The following is a 10,068-nucleotide window of genomic DNA, read 5'->3' as shown; positions in this document are numbered from 1 at the left end:
TTCCCAAGTATGAGTAAAAATACAAAAAAAAATGACCAGCAAAGAGGCAGTTCCCCTCTGCTCTCCTCGTTCCCTCCCACCCCCAAGGAAATGCTGGTGTCCTGCTGAAGTGCCATTTTAGCACACTGTGTTTCAACTGTTGTTCTCACAGATAATGTCATCCTTCAAGCACTAAAAAGTGCAGAACTTGACGTGTACAATAAAAACCATACAGGCACCTCTTCTTCTCCAAGAAAGGCAGCTCAGTAAAATTCCGCCATAACAAGCAGTAAAGAATATATTTTACTTTCAAATCCGTCCTCACTGAGTACCCACATCATAGATAAAACAAACATAACAAAAGGGAACAAACTACCAAGTGATGCACCATCAGTGCGTTGACTGTACTTTTAACAAAAAATAAGAACAAAGTTAAATGGGTTATAGAAGCACATTCAGATTTTATCAGAACAATCTCTAGAACACTGTTTAATCCAAATCTCCACGTCACAGTTTAGCACTGCCCTGTAATCCTGTGGAACAGTGCCCACTTTATGCTTGGAGCATCTATACTTAGAAAGAAGATTTTATTATGAAACATAGGTTTAAAAAGCAAAACATTATTTATTTTTTTCCCCAGAGTCCTTCATAGATAGTTGAATTATTCACATTTAAAGAAGAGTCGTGGATTTTGCTTGGTTCTTTTTTAATTATATCTATATAACTTGCAGCTGGTAGTCTACGAAGAGAGACGTTGTCAACATATGATAGGACACATCCCCCCAAATACTAGCACTTTGGAGCTAAAACAGGTAGCACAGGTAATTGTTGTGGAAACCTGATGACAGTTTTGTTGTTTCAACACTTTGACTAGAATTTCAGCTACTAAATGACGGAAGAATAAGAAAGAGAACACTGGTCTGGATTTTAAAGTTAACGGTGACAACATCTTGCAGCTGAAATTGCACCGTGGACTGAGCTGGTATTCTCTTCTTGTCCTACAGTGCTAAACCAGAGCAAACAAACAAAAAAGATTTCTCATTTACATGGCGATCGGACCATCTGCTGCCCAAGTAATAACCCAAAATAAAACAGTCCTTCAGGCGCTGCGCTGGCCGGAGCAGCGCGTGTGCAATGCGCACACTGACATAATTCACCCGCTGCGAGGAGAGAGGCTGCCTTACATAAGGGCCTGCCGTATTCTTTTTTTTTACTTTTTTCTTGCTGGCTACGCAGTTTTTCAGTGCTCCCAAAGGCTGTTTTATTTTTCAGACTATCTTTAACCGCAGACGATCTTGCGAGAAAAGTACAAATCTTTAAGGCTAACGTTACAATCCAAGCAGAAGAGCTAGTCACACAACGAGAAAGGATTTTCGAAGCTTCAACTCATTTTAAATGACACTTACATTCATTTCTGCAGTTTTTCTGCTATAAGCAAACAAAGAACCTCATTCTGCATTCCACTGAACACCTCAAATCCCCTTGACATTCAACGAACATCTGGAGTCCAAATGAATACAGAATTAATCCCCAAGGCTGGACAGCAAAACAGGTCAGGAAGCATCCCTGCTACAAAAGTCACCGTGGAAATCTTGCAGCAGGTCAGCTGAAACCAGGCTGCACTTCACTACTGGTTTTGTAACACCAGTTTTATTTTCAGACCAATTTCCTTTAACCAGCTCTTACCCACAGTACAGCGTTAGCATAGTTGTAAGTGCAATGACCTGAACTGTCCCGATAAGACCTACAGCGAGTAGGTCCCCCCATACTCAGTAGCAGGCATTCCTAGAACATTCTTCTAACCAGATTCTTAGCACCCTTCACTCTCCTTCGAGTCTTTGGAGGAGTTGATGGTACTCAGCTCCTGGGGCTTTTAACCCTTTCCTTTTCCTTCCATTGGGGAAAAAAAAAGTAAAAGAAAAAAAAAAAAAGAAAAAGGAAAGAAACAACGTAACAAAGTCACCAACACACACACACATGCTCTCCTACACACAGCCCCCCACACACAGAGGAAAAAAAAGAAAGAAAAAAAGGAAAAAGGAAAGTTGTAGGAGGTGCCAATCTGGAATGAAATGGATTTTTGAACAGACAGTCATATTTGGCACTGTCAGCAAAAGCTTGTGGGTGGCCCTGTGTCTCTCCGAGCCTTAATGCCCTTTTTACATCGGTCATTTAAAAATGTCCCCTGGAAAGTCCAGCTGCGCTGCTTCTGACATTATTTGCACAATGCTGCTGAATGGACTCGATGGAGAGATTTGCTTTCCCCGACCCCAGTTCCATAAAGCACTATACATTAAGGACATATTCCATTTGGCCTTCAAGTAGCATTTTTATGGTCCATGCAGATCCACGATTATTTTCCCTTTAAAAAGAATCAACAGAAAACAGAACTCTCTGTTGGAGAGCACGGAAATTAAAAACTATTGGATCTCCCAAACCGCCTCCTATGATCCTCAGGCAGAAGACTGGATTAAAGGGTCCTCACACGGTTCTAGCTGCATTCTCAGTACACCACTTTTATGAAGAAACCAGAGCTGTAGAAATTCCTCCGGCATGGCGTGGAATCCAGAATCGGGCAAGACATTGTCATAGTAATGATGGCTAATAAACTTCCCGCGCAGGTCCACCGAGAACGGCCAGAAGCCATAAATTGTTACTTCTTCACATAGACCAAGGGCGGCACTGACTAGGAAAAGTCCCGTGGAAAGCCGTTTGGCATGGATACCTTTGCTCTTCCAGAACTTGCCAATGTCACGCAGGAAATTGGGGTTGGCAAAAAGAACCGCCTGCTTGGCACCGAAGTCCTCCAGGGTGTAATAGACACGTAGGGAGGGTCCTGTCCCTGTCTTCATGGAGAAGGCTGGCATGTAGATGTAGCTGTGGTTATACACCTTCACGCTGTCCACAAACGCTTTTCGAGACCACAGCAGATTCTGGAACCTGTAAAACGAAAGAGAAAAACAAGCTGGTGAAACATAGGTTTGCCAGTCATTTCAAAAACAGCGAAGAGCTGCTATTCATACACATATTTACATTTACCTGCGCACTTTTCTCAAGCCCAGAGAAAGCCCAGACAAACTTCTGACTGTCTGACACTGCCTCTCTTCCAAAAATATAAACCTGAACAGACAGTCGAAAACTATCATCTGGTATCCCGCTAACTCCAGAAACCCAAACATTTCTGATTTTGTCTTTTCAAAAAAAAACCTGAATGAATACTGACAGTTTTCCTGAAAATCAATCATTTTTAGTGACATTTTTCTTTTTGTCCAAAACCCGACCTATTTTTTTCAGGCACAGGAAGCTTTAAAAGAAATTTTAAAGCCTGTGTTGTTCTTGTTTCTTAAAGGCATAGTAAAAAAGAATCCAAGTTACATGCTGAACAAGCAATACCAAGAAATATTTAAATAGAAATCTTGGACTTACAGAACTCCTAAGACTCGTAAAAATTGTTTTTGTTACGCCTGTATAGTGATTTAGGTTGTGCTACCATAGTAGTTAATTCTTGTTCTGGAACTGAGAGAAATCTCAAAGAACATACTTTGTTACAAACAATAAAAGAGAAACCAATGAATTGTTTAGGATAAGTGGCATCACCAAAATTTAGCAACAGGCACCAAACAATGTTCAGGCTTGGTGTTTAAGGTGGCATGATTTACAAACCGAGTAGGTTTAAAAGCAGCTGGTATTTGTAGAATGCAAGTTAAAGGAGAGACTAGTTGGCAACTATGAGGAGGGCAATGCATATGTACAGATTATTTCTCTAATAGGACAGTCTTCTCACCTCTTGATAAAAAAACTACATCAGGTTACAACTTGTTAAATTGCCAATAGCTATTTGCTGATGTCTATTTTATCCCTGATGTTAGACTGATCCACTACTCCAAACCCAGTACCCTGTCAAAACTATATAACAACCTTTCCTTGCCATATGCTTCTGGACATGCCAAGATGAATGAGACCTCTGGCAGGAAATTCTACATCGCTCACACACACCAAAACTTGCGCTGATATGTGACCTGTCCCGAGGCCTGACACGAAACAAATCACATTTCCAGAAAACATTAAAGTATCCCAAATACGCATCTTTTGATGTAACTGATACGGAGGTGAGCCAGAGCCCAGGGTAAAATCCAATGCCTAAATCACAAACTTCCAAAGTAACAGTAACACTTGCTGTCCTGGGGTGTTGACTGCATCGGAGGGTACCTTTGCACGAGAAAGTCCCTATGAATTACTCTAATAATCTGCTTGCTTTCCAGAGTCCACATAATCTCCAGAGCAGCAGTAAGTCCTCCCCGCCTCTACCACGGGACAGCACGTAGGGACTTCAGCACGCAGGCAAAGTTTACTACACTAAAAGCTGCTTCTGCACAAGCCTCACGTGCACTCCTTTCATGGCAGCTGGGTTGCTCTCCCGCACGCGATCCCTAATTTTTTCTCAGCTCCCAAGTGCCTGTTCTTGCCCTTTTCGCCGCCTCCTCTCTCTCTGGTTCCCGCAGCTAAGGCAAATGTGTCACGATTGATTTCATAGTCACGCAGCAGAGCAGACAGAACAAAAAACTTGAGACCGCAGCACTGGATTTTTTTTCCTTTCTCTGGTGCAGGCAGAGATAGGGATAAGAACACCTTTTTTAACGGGTTATGAAGAGATCAGTTTTGTGTATAGACCTCTCTGAAACAACAGCAAGAGTCACACATGCAGCAAGATACTCAGGTTTAAGTAGGATGCCAGACGACCTCAAGAAGCACCAGGTAACATTTCAGCTGAAACAATAGCCAACAAAAAAATATAGCTTCAAGAGCATTGAAATGTCTCAGGAACATGTGCCAGGTTTTTTGAAGTCTCTGTTTTGGCAGAAAACTTGAAATAATCCTAATAAGTTGAAAGGTTTTGTTGACATTTTCAACACGCAATATTTGGTCTCCTGGTCTGCTACAAGTTTCTTTCAAAACTTCCTTCAAGTGGGATTAGAATAAGGCTGCTTTGAAGCAAACCCCCTGAAACCTGCCTGGGTCTTCGTGACTGTTTTGCTCTGCAGATCTGCTCCTACTGCACGGTGCTGTTTGCTAACGTAGACAAAGCCACTGTCTTCCAAGCAAATAATCAATTCAACCTGAACATACAAACCAAAACAATAAATATAATTTCGTAACTTATTTCATGTGGCATTCTTCTCTTTAGAAATAGCCAAGACACAGTTGAATATAGCAGGCCAGCCAAGACCAAGGTGCCTTGGCCAAAATTCATTGTCTGTCTGTCCCGTCTCATATGGGCCCTCTCACTTCATTACTGTCAGACCTTTAATAAAGCGTTCCCCAAAACGGGCTTTACCATCCTCTCTTCCTAAGGAGCAGCAGGACTACCTGTCAGATTATCAGGTACAGGAGTTGGGTCCATCCTGACAAACTTGTTCCGTTTCCGTCAGGACAGAGTCACTGAGGGTAACAAAACCCAAACAAACAAAAGAAATCCCTAGCTTAATCCTTCCACTGTTCACGTAGGCGCTCAGAGCCTTAGTACCCAAACCCTGTTCTAATAACCCTCAGTGCTTTTGAAAGGTAGAATAAGACCTGCAGCTGGCTTTTGGACTTAATCGCCCTCCCCATAATTTGGGACATCCACTGGGAGGGGGGAGACGCGGGTTCGGGCTTCTTTTCACAGTAAGGGGAAGTTGAGCACGCAGCTTGACGCGATGGGGTCCCTGCACCTTGGCTGAGGGGAAGGCAGAGACAGGTCCTCTGTCACTCCTGGAAGTTGGTTTCACTACATCCTTTCCCACCTACAGCTAGTTAACAAACTTCACTTCGGGTGGCAAAAAGATGTGGTTGTTCTAAAACTGCATTTTTCAGCAAATTTACCATTCACGGAAAAGCATCGTGCAGCTCTAAGATGAATACATTAAAATTGCTCAGACACAGTCACAGAGGGCCAGGGCCTGTCTCTGAATATTCCTTTGCTATCATTGCCACAACCCCTTTATATTTCTTCTAGATGAACCTTCCCAAATGCCTCAAAGGTGAGGAGAAGTGAACAGCGCCGCCACGCGACTTCCCGCAGAAGGGACAGCTTTTGCCATGCTACCACAAACTGTCCTTCAGGAACGTCGTCATCTCCTGGAAACCCGTGCCTCGTTCAAATGATCTGGATGGCGGTGTCAGTAGGCACCAAGCCCAGTTCAACAGATGGACATTTTACAGGTGGCCAGGAGCCCACGAAGAAACATAAAACATGGTGATTACGGCTGGTCTGGTGGCCTAATACAGCCAAAAAAGCTGCTGCCCATCTTGCGCTCCTCACGAGGGGAGATACTAGAAGCAAATGAAATTTTCTGTTCCCCGTTTGTAAAAGTAGGAGTCCTGTCCAGCTTTGCGACATTTCACAGGCTGGTTAGAGGTTAAGAAATCCGGGGACAAAGGCTGTGCATCAGCAAGTTTCTAGGAATGGTACTAGAAGCTCAAGTGTATTTTCCTTTAGCTCCCAACCCCAACAGGGAGTCCTGCAGCCAACCCCATTCCAGCAGTGGCTTTGAGGCTACCATTCCGCACCCGTCCCAGCAGACGGCGAGAAGGCTACTCCACGCCTGACTGAGGGACCAGGAGAGCTTTTCCTCTGCAGCTGACCAGCTCTGTAGTGCACGTGTGAGCACGACGATACGGTTTTTTCCTGCTTGTTCTGGCATGGACGCCGTCAGCCTGGTGCAGTCCTCACATCCACACGGGCACCTTCCCTCACGCCGATCCTCACCCAGCCTTCTTTGAATGAGGAGCTGCTGGTTCCTAGTCAGTGCTCACCTCTACCTGACATGCTTTGAACATTCGGTACTCTCAGTGGCACAGCCCGGAAGCTGTGTAGCTCCTCCCCACTCACCAGGCTTCAAAAAAAAAATGCATCAAATGATCCAGCCCCTCCTGCAAGAGTGCATCTCGGGTGAAATTATCTCCCCAGCTCAGCTCTGAGCAAGAAACTGCTTTCAGGGTCATCCTCTGACCTTCTGCAAACTCACACAAATGCATGGCGGCTGGCCAACATTTAGATAAAACCAGATCTGGAATCTCCCGAGCCCTGAGGAGCACCTGAAGACGAGGCGAGCTGCTCAGTGATTTGCAGTCAAGCGTCCCGGCAGCTTGACGGCAGCCCGGAGAGGCACCGATGACTGTGAACAGTGGTGAAAGCGGATCACGGCGCATTCGGCGCAGGCGCTTTGCTTCCGCTCCTTTCGTTAACGGACAGCGAGCAAATAAAATCAGCAGCAACACATTTTTGCTGTCAGGTCCATACGACAGATCAACTTAAAAAGCCCCGCTTTCAACAGGCACGTGTAGGCACAGCTGCACACATATCAGAGAAATCATTTCCTTGATACCAGCTGTAGGGTTCCCCCAAATACTCTGCTCTGCTCTTCCAGAGAGAACGATGCATCCGAGAGAAAACAGCCACAGTACATTGTCGTGACAGTACAACCCAAGACTTAATAGCATTAAGTGTTTTGCTTTTTGCTTTTAATCAGGTTTTAATGTTCTTCTTTATGTTATTTAGCAGATATTCAGGGACAGGACTGCTCTCTGGTACTAAGAGATGAATTCCAGTAACCACAAAGAACGTGCCGCAGTGATGTTGAGCTAACCCGCTTGCAGATAACAATGGCAGCATTTTCTTGCATCTTGGTTTCTTTTTGATCTCCCCAGAGAGTCACTATCTCATGCCTGTGACGATAGCTCAGTTATTTACAGTGTTGGCATCTGCAAAGTCACAAGTTCAGCATTCTGGATTAATTGCAAGTTGACTTACCAGAAAAAAAAAAAAAAGATAAGATTAAGTAATGAGGGGAACAGCTTGGATGCCGAAGAACTAGGGTATTATTTTAAAATTCAGAAAAGTAGAGCTCAAGGGAATAGAGCAGAAGGCATATAAAGACTTATGTATTTGTCCCAATGGCAAAGAATAACCTTACAAGAATTATTTAGATAATTTGATGTCAGCATTAGCCAAGAATGATTTAGCAATTCCCTGCAGCTGTTGGAATATGCTTACAGCTGGGGTCACAACAAGTCAGCTTCCAGCCACACATCTGAACCTCCACTGCAGTGACACAGGAGTTTTACTGCACTAATTTCTCGGAGTGCTTTTATGCTTTCAAACAGCGATGCTCTCCTTAATGCCCCGCGCTCTCGTTCGTATCGTGCACTTCTTTATTATCTGCCCCTTCGGGGCTTGTGTAGCCAATGTTGCTAAAACACAGACTGTGTTTGAATTAATAGCACACTAATTTCTGTGTGCTCATCCTCCACACAGGCACTTTCAGCATGCATTAGGTGCAAGGTAGTCTATTCTAATTGTCCACACAGGGAGCCAGAAACAAGCACTGAAACTACTATAAATTCACCCCTTTCTTGTTTTATCCCAGCTTCCCCAACTACACAAGCCACTGTTTACTTAGCCTAAGGATGGCCACCTGAACTAAGATTCAATTATAATCCCATTAAAGTCAATGGCAAAACCAACTCTGATCTCACTGGAAGTATACTCAGAGCTTCAGAAAACAAACAAACAAACAAACAAAAACAAAAACAACACCCACAAACAAACAAACAAACAAAAAAACAACCAAAACCAGGGCCACAATGCACTTCAGAGTGATTAGAAACGGTATGAAGCAACACGATCGAGTAAAATTACAGATGCCAAACATTCTCTCCATCAACGCAGGAGGCTTTTATTCCTGTAGTAGATCCCCAGTGCTTTGTCTAATCCTACTTCAACCAGGTTCAGCTGGAGGGTTTCTCCCCTGTTCCCACTGCGGGTCCTTCCATAGGCACCGTGGTCGCCCAGTGGCATGGATGTGATGATGCTACTCCCATCTTTTCCATTCCTTTTGCCCTCCTCCCTCCCTCACCTGACTGCCCTTTATGGACCCAAAGACAGCAAATCTTCCACTCAGACTCTCAGCAGAGATGCTCCCTCCCCTCAGGGTACGACCAGCTCCAAAATTCACTCCAGCCGGTCCCTCAGGCACAGCCTGCAGCCTGCTGAGACCCCACACTGCCTCCCTCTTTCTTATGGACAGGAGCTTTCAACCTCTAAGAACCTGTCCGTTCCTCTCGTCTCTGGTCCCAAAGATTAAAGACAAACAAATTAGCCGGATTCTCCTTTTTATACACCTTTTCAATGGTGTTTTCCAGGTCAGGGATTCTGGTTACTCCCACCATCAGCTCCAAAGACCCAAAAGCAAGGAAACTCACTCTTTTCACAGTGACTGCAGACTACATCTTTCTCCGCCAGTCTGTTTCTTAATGGCAGGCTGTCCTTAGCACATGACCTTCAGAATAATTCGATGCACTCAAAGTCCAGTTAGGTATTGCAGGAGGAGGCTCTAATCCCCATGAAGAGGCAGGCTCCCCTTCTGACTGAATTCAGTATTTATTAGGGTTTTTTTTAAACCTCCACCCATTACTGCTTTTACGCTGTCACCCTGGGAATACTATATATAGTGCCAACGGAAAGCTGACTCTCTGTTTTTCAATGGAAAACAGAGCTATCCTATACACCAAAGCAATGAAACATTAAAATCAGCGTTCACTGGTATTTTGGGACTGTGTGTGATCCTTATTCTGCCAACTCAAATTAGAATGTGCTTTTAATAGCTACTCTTTCCAAAACCAGCACAGCTAAACATCAATCCTTTCTGTTATCTGACAGCTTGAATCTTAGCTTTCAAAAGAGGAGCTGTTCATCTTAGTTTGAGCCTTTGAAGATTGTGGCTGCTAAAGTCACACACAAGTGGAAATAATGTAAAAGGATAGGCAGAGCAGCATGGCTGTAAACTACTTGTATTGTCAAAATGAAATTGCTGCCTAGTATTTCTAAATCTTCTGAATGCTTCACAGCTCTAACAGCTGAAAGTCTGGAGGATGAGAAAATAAGAGAACCAATGCAATCAGCTAGAAAAAAAGTTACAGGACTAAGCCCGATATCTTTAGCATTTAATTTCACCAAACTGCATGTCAGAGTCAGCCTATCAGAAGAAATGTAACCAGATCACGCATTTTCTCAGGCTTTAATGGGAAAAAGAACCACAACAAAGCCCA

General features: G+C 43.9%; 1 protein-coding gene across 1 annotated transcript in view; it reads right to left on the bottom strand.

Moving 5' to 3' along the window:
- Positions 1-2,253: 2,253 nt before the first annotated feature.
- The window catches only part of ST8SIA1 (ST8 alpha-N-acetyl-neuraminide alpha-2,8-sialyltransferase 1), a gene marked incomplete at its 5' end in the record, with an annotated part of 134,074 nt that continues 126,259 nt past the window's right edge, over positions 2,254-10,068 (bottom strand). The window contains one exon of the mRNA XM_082487783.1: positions 2,254-2,919. Within this exon, the coding sequence (XP_082343909.1) occupies positions 2,433-2,919 (487 nt within the window). The 3' untranslated portion in view covers positions 2,254-2,432. The remainder of the gene's footprint in view (positions 2,920-10,068) is intronic.

Source organism: Vanellus vanellus (assembly GCF_965231255.1).
Source record: "Vanellus vanellus genome assembly, chromosome: 1".
Taxonomy (NCBI): domain Eukaryota; kingdom Metazoa; phylum Chordata; class Aves; order Charadriiformes; family Charadriidae; genus Vanellus; species Vanellus vanellus.
This window is presented reverse-complemented; position numbering and strand designations above follow the sequence as displayed.